This window comes from Schistocerca nitens, chromosome 8 (genome assembly GCF_023898315.1).
Source record: "Schistocerca nitens isolate TAMUIC-IGC-003100 chromosome 8, iqSchNite1.1, whole genome shotgun sequence".
NCBI classification, from domain to species: Eukaryota; Metazoa; Arthropoda; class Insecta; order Orthoptera; family Acrididae; genus Schistocerca; species Schistocerca nitens.
In genome coordinates, this window is record NC_064621.1 from 250,915,533 (window position 1) to 250,932,582 (window position 17,050).

Below are 17,050 nucleotides of genomic sequence, written 5' to 3' on the forward strand. Positions count from 1 at the left end.
GATCACCTATTAAATAGAATGGGATTTTCACTCTGCAGCGGAGGGTGCCCTGATATGAAACTTCCTGGCAGATTAAAACTGTGTGCCGGACCGAGACTCGAACTCGGGACCTATGCCTTTCGCGGGCACGTGCTCTACCATCTGAGCTACCCAAACACGACTCAAGGCGTGTCCTCACAGCTTGACTTCCGCCAGTACCTCGTCTCCTACTTGCCAAACTTCACAGAAGCTCTCCAGCGAATCTTGCAGAACTAGCACTCCTGGAAGAAAGGATATTGCGGAAACATGGCTTAGCCACAGCCTGGGGGATGCACACTCCACTGCACAGTGAAAATCTCATTTTGGAAACATCCTCCAGGCTGTGCATTTCTTCCAGGAGTGTTAGTTCTGCAAAGTTCGCAGGAGAGCTTCTGTGAAGTTTGGAAAGTAGGACACGAGGTACTGGCGGAAGTAAAGCTGTGAGGACGGGGCGTGAGTCGTGCTTGGGTAGCTCAGATGGTAGACCACTTGCTTGCAAAATGCATAGGTCCCGAGTTCGAGTCTCAGTCCGGCACACAGTTTTAATCTGCCGGGAAGTTTCACCTATTAAATGCTTGAACAGCCACCTTTTGCGTTGCAGACCGCTGCGAGACTTGCAGGAAGAAAGTCAGTTAAGTTCCACACGGTACCGACAGGGATGTGGAGGCATGTCGACTCCAGTGCCGTGGACAATTCCACTAACTTGTAAGTTGACTGAGGATCCACAGCGCGTACTGTTTAATCGAGGTGGTCACACAGATTCTGGATTGGGTTTAAACACATGGAGACCGCTGGGCAAGTGAGCAGGTAAACTCGTCCTGTTACTTTTCGAACTGTTCACAGACACGGCGAGGTGTGTGACACGTTGCACTGTACTCCTGGTAGATTCCATCGCGCCAAGGAAAACCAGACTGCATGTGGGGTGGACACGGTCCCCAAGGATAGATGCATACTTATGGTGATCCACTGTGACTTCCATAACGACGAGATTGTCCAAGGAGTGCCCTCCGGCCTGGACGCTTCTGACGACAGCAACAGGGTGTTTGCTTTCAGACGTTTCACGCCGTTAACGCCAAAGACCATTTGTCAACTGGAGCCTAAAACTGATTCATCTCAAGAGGCCACCTATCGCCATTCATTGGACGTTCAGTAGCAGTACTGGTGTGCCAATCCCATCCATTGTCGCCCATGAACGGCAGTCAGAAAGCGTGCACGAAGTAGGTGCTTGCTGCGGAGACCCATGTACAGCAACATTTGCTGAACGGTCGTTCAGGGAACACTTTTGCTAGCCCCTTGGTTCATCTAGGTGGTGAGCTGCTCAAAAGTTGCCTGTCTATTCATCCTACACATTTCCGCAGCCATCGATCATCACTCTCATCTATGGTCTGTGGTGCACAAAGTGGTCTCGGCGACAGTTTTCGATATTTTGCCGTGCACTGTTGTACTTTAACTAGGGCAGCATGCAAACTAACATAATTAGCCGTTTCTGAAATATAGGGATGTTCACATTAATGTGACTCGACAGACACTGTTCATAGTCCGCATGTGTACGGAATACACGTACTTCGAAATTCATTCATTGACTTTACATCAGCTTTATCAGCTGTAGAGCTACCATCCAATCGTGACGTATGAACATTTTGTGCTGGACTGGGACTCGAACCAGGATTTCCCGCTTGCAGCGAGCGGTCGCCTTAACAACTTCGACTATCCGCGTACGCACCTGAGACCGACCCGAATTTCCATATGTCAGTGCCAAAATGGTTCAAATGGCTCTGAGCACTATGGGGCTCAACTTCTGAGGTCATCAGTCCCCTAGAACTTAGAACTACTTAAACCTAACTAACCTAAGCACATCACACACATCCATGCCCGAGGCAGGATTCGAACCTGCGATCGTAGAGGTCGCGCAGCTCCAGACTGTAGCGCCTAGAGTCGCTCGGCCACTCCGGTCGGCTATGTCAGTGTCGTTTTCATTCGATTGCGAACAGGATCTTGAAGAGCAGATGGGCTTTTCTTTTCCCATCACAATCACACTAATCTAAAAATTATCAACTGCACAGGATATATCAGTCGATAGTAAGATGTTTCCTACATTTGTAGTGTAGTTCCATTTACCGACCAGCTGTAAGGACTGTGAGAAGTCTTTTTTCTTTTTCTCTGCCTCAGATTATTGTGGCTTTTGCCGTTTCCCAGTTTCACCAGAACTTCATACAAATATTTCTTTCACTTTACATTCCCAGCCTCCCACTATTTTTCTGCGGACACTCTTACTGTTAGCGTCACAAGACTTGAAAGAAAGAAATGCAAACAGAAAACGCTGCCGGCACTGTTTATTCAGCGAGACGACTGCTTTCTAAAGATAAGAAAGCTATACGCTAAAGGCTTAACACATTCAGCACTGGAAACGAGTCTACAAGACTTTCCTTTCCCTTCCGGTATGCTGAACGCATCCATTTAAATTATTTTATTTTTCACCTTTCTTTTTCTCGTTATGCCGTCTTTGGTTCTTTCTTGCTGTGAAAGATATGCGTCCGCAGCTAACATTTCTGAGCACTCCAGTCATTAGGGAAGTAAATAGTAAGGTGCATACCTAGTCTGCCTGATCTTTAAAGCTCGTGAATCTTGGACTTTTCCGTAACAGAGAAAAATCATGGTATCACACAGTAGAACGGTATACATGTTGATATACGACCCGTTACAGATTCGCAACGTTCCAATGATGTAAGAACTGAAAATCAGAACCATCACTCATCTGCCACACATGATTTTAGTGCCACGTGAATCGTTATGTGAGCTGTCTGCTGGTCACACTGTCGCAAAAGTCAACATGTTATTAACCAAATATTTTGTGTCGGACAGATACAACAAACTCCGTCTACAGGGTTACTGAGGAGGAAAGGTCATTATTCACGGATCTGACATGAACGATAATTCCAAGCAAAAAACTGTCTAGTAGACACTGCCCGAAAATGCATATCTCAACAGCCATGATCATTTCTTCATCTTCGATACTCTGAAACAAATCTCTTCTACTAGAAGCTCTTTGCCTTCCATAATTTCAGAGATGGTAGTATGGACCAAAACAAGAAAAAAGTCCAGTAAACATGACCTGTAAGGTTCATATCTTAAGAGAAATTAACACTTGCTACTGTGAAATACGTGTCTTCTATTGAACATGCGCTCATAGCTCTTAATGTATGCACTTCAGACGCGATTTTTAGTACATGTTTTGCTTCGAATGATCGTTGCTGTCATATCCATGAATACAAGCCATTGCTCTTGGGATATATATATATATATATATATATATATATATATATATATATATATATATATATATATATACTGACAGCCATTATAAAAGCCTTCCCACAAACGCATCGTATAATGTACTACGTGATGTTTCCTTGTTTCCTGCACGGCCGTAGCTGTACCGTGTACTCGATTACGCCTGTCATTATAGACTTTCCGTTTTGTGTCAACGGGTCCACCCGTCAATACTTGAACTATCTCCCACGAGAAAATAAACATTAATGGGTTGGTTTCGCCGCACAGCACATACTGGGAGGTACTAAAACGTATGTGTGCTTTACCCAGTGGAATTCGTTAAGTCGTCTACAAAGGCACATGGGCTCCTTTACTTTCATAGTGACTAATAATTTGGTAAACAGCAGAAAGATATCACCTCCGTATTCTATGGAATGGGCGTAAGTGGCGTGCTGTACAGACTACAGTCTTGAAAAATTTGCTGAAGGTAAGACTTCATGCAACACCACGACCTCCGAGATCGAGGAGCGTTTTGTGACATGCCATTTCCGGGCCGCTGCTACTAGCTAGCACTGTTGGCTGTTGTGAACGACTGCGCCTCTTATCGGGATCTTTGGACGAAAGCTCATCTCCATGAGGGAAGTGGGTGATGGTCTGGGTCGACAACACTGTTTTCAAATACGAGAGATTTACGGAGGAATGTCGGTGCTTCATAATATCCTCCTGGAAGTACATTTGTGGAAACGCTGCCAGGAAGAGGCACTTTGCAGCTAGTACAGCTAACGTTAGCAGAAGGCGATCAATTAATGTGGTCATAGTCCGCTCTGGAGGTACACTTGTCCAAAGCCCTGTATGCTGAAATACTAGGTTGGTGCAATAAGTTCATAGCGTGTTTTCATTATTATAATAAACACAACAGATACACATAACAGAGACTTTAACCAGCAGCAATATATTCACCTTCACTATTTACAACAGTCTGCCAAACGTTGGCGTAGCATCTCGATACAGCGACTGTAAAAATTACGTGCTTTTGAGGCGAAGAACTCGTCGAGCCGTATTTGGGGCGCATTTTCATCCGGAAAGGAATTTCCTTAAAAATCGTTCGACAGAGAGCGGGAAAGGTGAAAATCTGAGGGCGCAAGATAAAGTGAATAATGTGAAATGACTATCCGACCCACATCCTGTGTAGCGCTTTTTGTCAGTCCACCAGAATGCGGGCGGGCGTTATCGTGATGTAACGTCACTTTACTCAGTCTTCCTGGTTCTTGATCTTGGATTGTGTCTGCAAGACGTCTCAGTTGTTGACAGTAAACGTCAGCAGCGATGATTACACCTCGTGGAAGCAATTCGTAGTACCCCAAACAGTCTCTTTACCACCAGATGAATAATATTATTATTTGTAGACGTACGCAGGTCATTACATGGGGAGTTGCTGCTCTGTTTTGGCTCAACGATTCCTTCCTTTTCTTTATGTTGGCATAACGATTCAATTTCTCATCAGCCGTAACATCACAGGATAGGAATGGTCGGTGCTGTTCACGAGCCAATTGATGACGAGCGAGCAGAGATGCACAAATGGCCTCCCGCTGATTTTGGTGCGTTTGGCATAGATCATGCGGTACCCATACACCCGATTTTCTAACCTCCCCCAACTGCATCCAAATGTAGCGCGATGGTGGAATGGTCACAGTTCATCACATTTGCCAGTTCTTGAGTAAACTGACATGGATCATTGCGGATTAGTTCGTTGAAACAATCTTCATCAGCCACAGGTTTTTCTCAACGTGAAGAGTCACTAAGATCAAAAAGATCCACCTTAAAACGAGAAAATCATTTTCTTGTAGTGCTCTATCCAGTGGCATTGTACCCATGTAGGACGCAAATGTTCCCGGCTGTCTCCGCTGCTGTCACCCCTCTAGTAAACTCCTAAGAGAAGTATATATGGTAAATGTTCCGATTTCTCCACCTGGTACTACATTCAGTAGCATCCATAGCTTCGCTCACAATCTCCAAGTGACGAAAAGACTATGTTTGTTGTTGTGATCTTCAGTCCAGAGACCGGTTTGATGCATCTCTCCATGCTACTCTATCCTATGCAAACCTTTTCATCTCCCAGTACCTACTGCAACCTACACCCCTCTGCATCTGTTTAGTGTATTGATCTCTTGGTCTCCCTCTACAATTTTTACCCTCCGCGCTGCCCTCCAATACTAAATTGATAATCCTTTGATGCCTCAGAATATGTCCTACCAACCGATCCCTTGTTCTAGTCAAGTTGTGCCACAAATTTCTGTTCTCCCCAATTCTGTTCAATACCTCCTAATTAGTTATGTGATCTACCCATCTAATCTTCAATGTCAACTCAAATAGCAACAGTGAAGTACAAATAAAAAATGAAAATCGAGAAATGAATCAATAGCATCTGGAATACCTACATGTTGTTGTTGTTGTTGTGGTCTGGTTTGATGCTGCTCTCCATGCTACTCTATCCTGTGCAAGCCTCTTCATCTCCCAGTACCTACTGCAGCCTACATCCTTCTGAATCTGCTTAGTGTATTCATCTCTTGGTCTCCCTCTACGATTTTTACCCTCCATGCTGACCTCCAGTACTAAATTGGTGATCCCTTGATGCCTCAGAACATGTCCTACCAACCGATCCCTTCTCGTAGTCAAGTTGTGCCACAAACTCCTCTTCTCCCCAATTCTTTTCAATATCTCCTCATTAGTTATGTGATCAACCCATCTAATCTTCAGCATTCTTCTGTAGCACCACGTTTCGAAAGCTTCTATTCTCTTCTTGTCTAAACTATTTATCGTCCGTGTTTCACTTCCATACATGGCTACACTCCATACAAATACTTTCAGAAATGACTTCCTGACACTTAAATCTATACCCGATGTTAACAAATTTTTCTTCTTCAGAAACGCTTTCCTTGCCATTGCCAGTCTACATATTATATCCTCTCCACTTCGACCCTCATCAGTTATTTTGCTCCCCAAATACCAAAACTCCTTTGCCACTTTAAGTGTCTCATTTCCTAATTTAATTGCCTCAGCATCACCCGACTTAATTCGACTACATTCCATTGTCCTCGTTTTGCTTTTGTTGATGTTCATCTTGTATCCTCCTTTCAAGACATTGTCCATTCCGTTCAACTGCTCTTCCAAGTCCTTTGCTGTTTCTGACAGAATTACGATGTCATCGGCGAACCTCAAAGTTTTTATTTCTTCTCCATGGATTTTAATACCTACTCCAAACTTTTCTTTTGTTTCCTTTACTGCTTGCTCAATATACAGATTGAATAGCATCGGGGAGAGGCTACAACCCTGTCTTACTCCATTCCCAACCACTGCTTCCCTTTCATGTCCCTCGACTCTTATAACTGCCATCTGGTTTCTGTACAAATTGTAAGTAGCCTTTCGCTCCCTGTATTTTACCTCTGCCACCTTCAGAATTTGAAAGAGAGTATTCCAGTCAAATTATACCCATATAGGACGCAAATGTTCCTGGCTGCCTTCGCTGCCCTCACCCCTCTATTAAACTCCAACAGTGGGACTGCTACGGTCGCAGGTTCGAATCCTGCCTCGGGCATGGATGTGTGTGATGTCCTTAGGTTAGTTAGGTTTAAGTAGTTCTAAGTTCTAGGGGACTGATAACCACAGCAGTTGAGTCCCATAGTGCTCAGAGCCATTTAAAAAACTCCAACAGAAGAATATATCGTAAATGTTCCGATTTCTCCAACTGGCACTACATGCAGTAGCGTCCATAGCTTCACTCAGAATCCCCAAATGACGAAAAGACTGTATGTCAACTCAAATAGCAACAGCAGAGTACAAATAAAAAATGAAAATCGAGAAATGAATCAATAGCGACTGGAATACCTACAGATAAAACAAAAGCGCTACGAACTTGTGCACCAACCTAACAATTCCGTGGAGCTGTTTTAAGAATGTAAAGAGGCAGAATGGGGTACTCACCCTGTCTTGGTGGAGCGGAAGCCGGACCTCTGGGTGGACGTCGGCCTGACCGCGCTGGCGGCCTGCTGGCGGGCGGAGGAGTGCTTCTTGCCGTGCTTGCCGTGGCTGCCGTGGGCGGCGCTGGGGGCGACGTGCGCCTCGTCGACGGCCTCGTCGTGCTTGCCCGGCCGGTGGTGCTGGCGGTTGTTGCTGTTGCCGTTGCGGCTGCCGCTTCCGCCGCTCACCGCCGGCCGGCGCTGGTTGCGGGTGAGGCCCGGCGCGGAGCTGAAGAGCGCCTCCAGGGGCAGGGCGGCCGTCTCGTCGGCCAGCGTGCCGGCCACCGGCGTCGGCTCCAGCTGCTGCGCCTGAGGGCGCGGCCGCGGCGCTGCGGTCTTGAGGATGCGCGCAGAGGACGAAACGGGCGTCGGCCGCACCTTGGGCGACGAGCCAGGCCGCGTCGAGCTGACGAGCACGTGCTTGCTCGACGACTTGTGGTTCGGGTGTACGCTCGACGACTGGCGTCCCTTCAGGTGGAACTTGCTGCTGGGCTTCAAGTTAATCACCTGCGGGACACAGTGAAGACAAGCCTTACTTTCTGATCTCCGTGAATAATTTAACGCGCCTTCACACTCTCAATATGTACTGCACAGTAATTCCGTGTCAACTAGCCGAGTACCTGGCGTTGCCTGGGTATGTATTTATTCCAATCTTCTATTAGTCCATCCACTCCTTCCCCCTCTCTGTCCACCTCCTCCATCATCCTCTCACATTCCATCTCCCCCATTCCCTCTCTCTGTTCATCTCTCCACTCTCTCACTCCCGCCCCCACTTTCGCAGCACTCACTGTCCATCTCCTCTCCATCGTTCTTTGTCCATCCCCTCCTCCCCCAATCTTCTATTAGTCCATCCACTCCTTCCCCCTCTATGTCCATCTCCTCTTTCATCTTCTCTCATTCCATCTCCCTCATTCCATCTCTCTGTTCATCTCTCCACTCTCTCACTCCCACCCCCACCCTCGCGCACTCACTGTCCATCTCCTCTTCCCGTTCTTTGTCCATCCCCTCCTCCCCGTCTGTACGTCCGTCTCCTCCATTCCTCTGCCCATCTCTTCTTCCTCACTGTCCCTGTCCATCTCTTTCTCTTTTCTTTCTTTGCCCATTTCTTCCTCCCCTCTCTGTCCATCACTGCTTACTCCCTATCTGTATTCATCTCCTCCTTCTCCCTGTGTGTCTGTGCATCTCCTCTTCCTCCCCTGTCCTCTATGATATCACTCTCACCCCAGCTGTAGTCTGGTGGTTCTTTCGCCACAGTATTTCTTTCCAATTTGTAAGTAATATATGTACTAAATTTCTTTAAAATCGTTCTGGGGATTTAGGATGAGTTCTTTACTCATTCCTAAGCCCGTGTACGAACATGTCAAATATATTTAACGTACTTCACACATACTGGTATATATATTTCACCTGTGTGTCTAGCGAATTACGCCCTGCTTTCTCGTTTTCCCTCATCTTAATACGCTACTGGCCATTAAAATTGCTACACCACGAAGATGACGGGCTACAGACGTGCAATTTAACCGAAAGGAAGAAGAAGCTGTGATATGTAAATGATTAGCTTTTCAGAGCATTCAAACAAAGCTGGCACCGGTGGCGACACCTACAACGTGCTGACATGAGGAAAGTTTCGAACCGATTTCTCATACACAAACAGCAGTTGACCGCCGTTGCCTAGTGAAACGTTGTTGTAATGCCTCGTGTAAGTAGGAGAAATGCGTACCACCACGTTTCCGACCTTGATAAAGGTCGGACTGTCTGTGGTTCTCCGCAGTCATAAAATGGGGATGGTTGCTTACCTCTTTTGTGTAAAAGATATACACGCCTACCCTGTTGGGCTCTAATTCTGTTTAGCACTGACCATGTTATGCGTGGCAAGTCAAATTCCGGTGGTCTTTGGGTGACACGCGGCATATAATTATTTATTTTTTTATTATTTTTTTCCATCCGGTCCAGTCTTGGATCCATGCATTAGTAATGTCTAACTCATCTTCCACAACGACCCTTACTGTTATTGTCGTTGGCCACCTAGAGGACCGGCCGAAGTGGCCGCGCGGTTCTGGCGCTGCAGTCTGGAACCGCGAGACCGCTACGGTCGCAGGTTCGAATCCTGCCTCGGGCATGGATGTGTGTGATGTCCTTAGGTTAGTTAGGTTTAACTCGTTCTAAGTTCTAGGGGACTAATGACCTCAGCAGTTGAGTCCCATAGTGCTCAGAGCCATTTGAACCATTTTTGAGCCACCTAGAGTAGAATCAGTTACTGTGAGCATCATCGACATCTTGATGGACTGGTGGATTTTTACTATCCATGACCTTTTTGTACTCGTTCGTGAGAGAATTTATGTGACGTAATTGAGGGGATGGAATGTGGCTTAGTGCTGGCAGCCATTTTTAGGTGTTGCTTTTGTAACGCCAGGAATCATTCTGATGACGTTAATAGTTGGACATCTATGTATTGAGCTGTTTAGCAGGGCATGTATATAATCTCCGTCTATTACTGTGCGTTAAACCGTTCTAAAGATTTCCGTTTCAGTACAGCCTGGAGAAGAGAAGGGGAATCAGGACCCTCATGCACTGGAATTTTTTAAATGCCGTCGTTGGGTGACAATTAATTTCTGCCTGCCTTGATATACAGAGAAATCACGGTAATTTTTCTAACCGTACACTATATTAGTGTCTTTAGCATTTTGGTTAAATACGGTAACGGACAGACAAGTTAGGGGAACGAGAAATGGAAAGATTAAACAAAATGCTGAACAGCGATATCGTTTCACGGAAAAAGAATAATAACGCATTCTTGCACAAAAACTGTGGCGAAAAATACAATGTAATTGAATCTGGCGAGACCAAAGCGCGTTCCCTCTTGTGCTCGTTCAGTAAAAGAAGCGCAGAGCCAAACATTCGTGCTCTGTCCATTTATTTTTCTGTAAAGGATTCACGAGACAACTTTTTCAGGAGAGTTACCGCGGTTTCATAGGGAGTCACACTGCCACAAGGTTTACATTTTCGCGATGAAATAATTTTAGCTTACACAAATTGCTGTAGTATTCTATTTTAGAAAAATTACCCGCTGTGATCAGCAGATACGTGAAACAGATATAATATGAGCTCCACAGACCTCTGAAGTAACTATTTAGTCATTATGTTCCTCCGTTTATAACAAAGCTCAAATTACACCTCAGCCGTCGTCAGAGGACATTCATTAAATTTTTTTTTTAATGGCAGAGTTAAGTAAAAATTAATTTCGGTAATGTTTGTTCCAGTTTCATTGTGGTAATGGCAGCAACTACTTACGTTTGCCAACTTCTTGATAATAAATGTTTGTTGTTTTATCTAGTACTCAAATCACATCGAGTGCAGTCTGTCCTTAACTGTTACTAACACTTTGGCTACATCACAGCCGTACTTGGACAACATATCGGTGATGGCCGAGATGCGCCGAATGCATTTTGTAACTGTGTAAAGACGCAGAATAGCTACAACCTTTGCAAGATGATCCAGTGTCAAGAACTCTATGCCAGAAGTCAGCCTTGACGAACCACGCCATTATACATGAGCAGCTGATGACGTCGTACGCTAACGACAAATCGCATACAAGTGTCGTCAGTGATTTCTTGGTTGCTGCGGCTGGTATCGTGATAGGTCAGGCTTCGCCGGCTCATCGTATAGATGTCAGGACTAGAATTAATCGCTCGATTGTTACACGATGACGTAGATCGTGTTCATAGAAGTGCCGGTCTACATTTTCTACATACTATTCTGACGCCATGTTTCGTAAATCCTTCTCCTGTGTAATCCAAACCTAAATGGTTTTAATAACAGGCGTGTGTTGGGCAGGCACTGGTACCTAGCCGTGGCTGAAGACACAGTAATGTAAATACGCGTCTAACGACGTGCGCCAAAATTGTATGAAATTTGTACGAGTATTTTGCAAGTGCTGCGAGATGGCTTTCGACTAGGGAGATGGGCGAGTCCGGGATCGAATAAACGCATAGAGGAAAACACCGCTGATCTGATTCACCAGCCAGCCACATCATGAAGTTAAGGTGGTTTTTCACGCACTTTCACGCAAATGTAGGAGCAATCAAATGAAAACGAAACATGTGGGAAAAAGATGAGTAAACTGTTTATTATATCAAAAGCAATAGACATAACTGTTAATACATTTATCCCACACTGACACAAGCCGGTGAATCCCTTCATGAAAGAATGTCTGCGGTTGTCTATGGAATCATGACTGCACCCAGGCGTACACTTCATGTAGGAGGGGTCACATGTTGAAGTTTCGTTGGGAAGCCCTATGCATTCCTCCATACAGCCCCGATCTCTCCCTATACGATTTCCGTATTATTGGAGCCCTGGAGAAAGACTTTCGGACGAGTTGTACACTCCTGGGTATGATCTTCGTTCCGTAACCAGTCGCAAAAGGGACTGAAAATCTTACCTCACAGTTGGATGAATGTGTTTACAGTTACGGTGATTACTTTTGAAATAAACTATTTTCTTACTGTTTTTCCGTCTGTCTCGTTTTCGTCTGACACCTACTTATATTTATGGAGCAATGTCAGTACGGACTCTTTGTGTTTGCTCGCTAATGACACTTTTAAGTTGATGTTTTACACGAAATACAATAGCTTTTATAGAATAAATTATGAAACTGAGGGTGTATCGCTCACTATTAGTACTTTAGATGTTGTAATTAACACGTTACCTACATGATGTACAAGGAAGATACAAGAAAATTTGGGAAATTTCTGGTTTCTTTGGGATCAAACTGCTGAGGTCATGCATCCATAGACTTACTTAATCTAACTTACGATGACGACAACACAACACCCATGCCCGACAGAGGAATCGTACCTCCTATCGGGGAGCCACGCATTCCGTGACAAGACGCCTTGGACCGCGCGGCTAACACCCGCGCGGCGAAGGTACACAAAAAAGAAAGCAATGTGACCATCTATTAATTTTATGCGAAAATCACGTGATGTAGCGGTTATCACTCTGTTTCTTTCGATATGTCTACGTCATCAAGCACTTTCTACACCATTACTGATCGTCCACTACCATGTTGCGCACTATGGCGACGTTTACGTATGTGGTTGCATTTTTGCAGCGTCCTTCAAGGGGGAACATTTTAAAAAGAAGTATGACAACGTTTACATTCTATTAAGTGAAGAATACTGTAGAATTACAGTACAGTCCTTAAGTATTCTTTTAGACTAAAGGCAGAACGCTTCTGGATTATCGAAAATCCACCACACTAGTGTCTGAAAAAGCAGCAAAAATCTGTAATGGATCATACGACACCGCCTGTCACTTGCATTAATTTACGAAAAAAATGTCCGCAAAGTGTAGGGTATCGAGGTCGGATGCCCCAGAATGTGGGCTTTCATGAATACTCCTCCACCCTAGTCATCACTTTTTTTTTTTTCGCCTTTTATAAATGGCTGGCGGTGCAGGGAATACTCGCCTCTCGGCGTGGTCCGCCAACTCGGGGCCGCGCATGTTCCGCAGAGTGTTGTCAGTTTTTATGAAGGTAGCGAACAATGCACATATTAGCATAGACAATGGCTTGCGGCCTAGCTAACACAAACCCATCACCATAACGCCGCTGCCACGCCCCTTCGCGCTCTAGCGCAACAGCTGCAAGTTTCGGGTGCAAACCACGCCGCGTCACAAAGGTCGGTGGCGCGGCTCGCACGGCGTAATTTCGCTGGCATTCACGAAATTAATAACACAGAGCTCCGCAGTGTACGGCGTACATAAAGGGAATGGGAGCGCAGCAAGCGATGTGACATTAATTCGCGCATGTCCGTCTATTTATAAACTCCCTTACACTTCCTACTCAACTTTCAGAGCCCTTTTAGTTACACTTCCTGCATTTCATTACTAATGTTATTTCGCTGCATTTCAGCTTCAGAGTCGTATGCCACCTGGTACTTTATTGAAGATATCCGTTTGGTACACCAGACAACCTCTCCTCTGGTGTACGATTCTTTTGTATGGTTGTGAACTCTTTGTTCATTTGACGATTTAAAACTGTTTTCAGCTCTACGGTATAATGTCATTTTAAAAAGAAACGTGTTTATAAATTCACTGAAGGTACCTAACGATGAATTTTTCAGCTTAAAACCGGTAATCACCGGTTTCACAATAAAACTACACACCTCTTATCTACGAGGACAAGGGTGGAAATTTCTCGGTCTGGCTCTGGACAGCCATGCTTGCTATTCTTCAGCGAGTAGATTCATCCTTCAAGAGCGATTTTGAGAATGTGTGAAGTACCCATTTTTGCATCTCCTAAAAATTTTTAAAGCCCCTATTGTTTTATAAGGTGTTGGAATAGATGAAACAGGGTGTCAAATCTGTGAAATCGGATGTATACTCCAATAATTCGTACTACACATTGTGAACGAGTGTGAGTGGTCAGGCGAAGTATTCTGAAAAAAAGATGGTAATTTCTTTGTCCTTTGGAAATCCAGGTCCGTTCTCGAATGCCTTTGATCCAGTTTCTCTTGAAAACTAGGGTGGTGTTCGTCATTTATAGTTCTGCACTTAGTGGAGTAATTCACAAGAAAAGCTGCTTTTGCATCCCTGTAAACACTGGCCACAAGATGCGTGAAAATAAATTCACTTTAGATGCTTCTCAGGAATTTTCTAATAATGTTGAGTAATTAGCATTCGTAGTTTATGTTGGTCAGCTGTCAACAAATGCGATACTGGCCTTACGTAAATTTTACTCGCTCGTAATTCTTCGTGCGAAATGAATTATTTTCTTACGACACCCGAGTGACGTCAAATATTTTATTGTCTTTTACGGCTCATACGACGTTGTGCACTATTTCGATGGTTAGACTGGTGGCTTCAGTTTTGAGAGTTACTTCATACTGGTCATTTTGAAGACGATAGTCACATTTGACTTCAGGTACCCAAATAACAGTTGCTGGAAAGCGTTGTCGCACCCTTTTTCCATCATTAGGACTGTTGTACACGCTGTCCACATCTCAGCAGCAATTTCAAAAATTCTTCTCCCAATGGAGAGTAAATATATTCCTTAAGACGTGAAAAAGCTAAGTACTCTTTCTGCTTTTTAGTGTTATTCCGAGGCCGCATGTTGCTTACCTGTCTATTCTACGTTTCATACTGCGCCACAGGTGCGCTACGGCGCGAATCAACCTGTCTCAGAAAAAAACACGCGATACGTGGTGATAGTGTCAACTACTGGAAGAAGACTATGTGCACGAGGAAACGAGTGTAGCAGAATATGAAGATACCTGAATGTAAAATAAGATATAAGCCCTTTAGTCACACAGTTTTACTTTGTTTTACGTCGCAAACGTAGTAATCTTTTTCAAAGATTCTTGCGTATGTTACGTGAAGATCAGAGGATGCTTTCGAAAATTGTGCTGTGACTTCTCCCCTTAACACGAATCTTGAGTGGTTCAGCAAAGTTTTAATAACCTATATCTATACACCGCGAGCCACCTTAGTGTTTGTGTTGGACGGCGTTTGGTATACCAATGTTACTTCCCTCTTTTTCTATACCAACCGCGAATGGTTCATGAGGAAGAATGACTGCTGTTACGCCTCCGTCTCATTTCTAATTTTACGTTACAGGACTCTTTGTGAGATATACGCTGGAGGAAGTAAGACAGTCGCTGAATCTCCTAGGAGCTTACCCTCTCTGCACTTTAACAGCAACCTACATCGTGATGCAAAAGACATTTTTGCAGCGTCTGCCACTGATATAGGCTGAGCCTTCCCGCTCACCGTATACACCTGTTACGAAGTGCGCTGCTCCTGTTTGGATCTTCTCTACTTTCTTTGTCAATCCCGTCTGGTATGGGCTCCATATCGACGAGCAACAGTCAAGGATTCTTCGAACGAGGATTTTGAAAGCGACCTCCTTTGTGGATGGACTACAATTTATGAGAATTTTTTCAGTGAAGCTCAGTTTGGCATATGCCTTACTTGCGATTAGTTTTATATGATAGTTCTGCAGTAAGTCGCCCTGTACGTGTATTTCTAAATATTTAATTGATGTGACTGCTTCCAGTGATTATTCTGTAATCCTATAATGGTATTTTTCTACTACGAGGGCGTACGGAAAAGTAGTGCCTCAAAATTTTTTATGTGAAAACTCTTTAAGTTTTTTAAATAAACGTTATTAATATTCCACATTTTTATGCTTCCTGTCTAGATATTTACTCCTCAAAGTAGTCACCCTGGCGACGAACATATTTCTGCCAACGACAGACCAATTCGGTGGCATCATCACTGTATAAATTTTGACTTTATTGATGGAGCCACGCCGGCCGCTGTAGCCGAGCGATTCTAGGGGCTTCAGTCTGGAGCCGCGCGACCGCTACGTTCGCAGGTTCGAATCCTGCCTCGGACACTGATGTGTGTGATGTCCTTAGGTTAGTTAGGTTTAAGTAGTTCTAGGTTGTAGGGGACTGATGACCTCAGATGTTAAGTCCCATAGTGCTCAGAGACATTTGAACCATTTGATGGATCCACAACTTCATCTCTGCTTTCACCTCTTCATCATTGTCAAAGTGAAGACCTAGAAGGGTTTTAAGTTTTGGGTACAGATGAAAATCTGATGGGACGAGGTCGGCACTGTATGCAAGATGATCTGTAACAGTGAAGCCAAGGCGTCCGGATTGTTGCAGATGCTGCCTTCGTGTGTGGTCTGCAGTCATGCTGATGGATAGCGCGTCCCGTGTCTGGACCCTCTTCTAATTCAAAAAGCGATGACGGCATACTGTATCTCACACACTCCAGTCATACTAATGTGACCACCGTCTATGTTCGCGTCAACGTGCACTAGCTACACAAAGACGGCAGGTGGCAGCACTAGCAGAGGAGGGAACACAAAGCTCATCTGGGGAGTGCGGGCAACGGAGCGATTCATATGTCAAAAAAAGAATGATCATTCGCTTTCGGGCCAAGGGTGGGAGCATTTACGAAACGGCTAAGGTCGTATGGGCTATAGGTGACAGGGATGAACAACGGCTGCGGATATTTGTACGGGCGAATAGACATGCAACCTTTGAGCATCTGATCGCCCAAATAAACAAATGGCCTACCGATAGTGTCTTCTCAACGACCGTTCAGCGAACGTTGCTTCACATGCCTGGTACATGAACCCTTGCTGACTGCTGTTCATCAGCCACAAAGACTGTAATTTGCATGGCAGTACCGCAACTGGATGTCCAATAAGGGACGATATTTGTCTTTATATGCTCCATTGGACAGATGGTCATTGGCCATTGGTCATTGGCGTGTACGGCATCAAAACTCGGGAAGCAATCAATCGGGGACCGAACATCGTCGGAAGAGTCCAGGCCGGAGGAGGGAGCGTTATGGTCTGGGTACTTGCTTCTATGAGAAGTGGTCACGAAACTCCCTGGATGTAAACCGAATCAACCACCTCGAGCGGGTTGCTGCGGCACGTATCCCCAATCGAGTACTGTAGTGTAGCTACGGAGTCAGCATGCCTCTACAGCCCTGTCGGTGCGTTCGAAAACCTCGTTGACTCAATTCCTCCACGTCACGTAGCTATCCACGCTGCAAACGGTTGTTATTCAGGCTTTTGACAAGTTGCCACATTAATTGACAGGACAGTGTAGTTACGTTACGCACCGCAACGTTACACGCTACAATTCGGAGCGCTCTACATCTACATCCTTACTCCGCAAGCCACCTTATGGTGTGTGGCGGAGAGCACCTTGAGTACCTCA

At 44.9% G+C, this 17,050-nt stretch overlaps 1 protein-coding gene across 1 annotated transcript in view; it reads right to left on the bottom strand.

Annotated features, from left to right (window-relative positions):
• The window catches only part of LOC126199508 (mucin-5AC), an 846,751-nt gene that overhangs the window by 163,638 nt on the left and 666,063 nt on the right, over positions 1-17,050 (bottom strand). Inside the window, exons 9-10 of the mRNA XM_049936430.1 lie at positions 7,494-7,811; positions 7,270-7,445 (exon numbers count right to left, since the gene is read on the bottom strand). Of these exons, the coding sequence (XP_049792387.1) occupies positions 7,270-7,445; positions 7,494-7,811 (494 nt within the window). The remainder of the gene's footprint in view (positions 1-7,269; positions 7,446-7,493; positions 7,812-17,050) is intronic.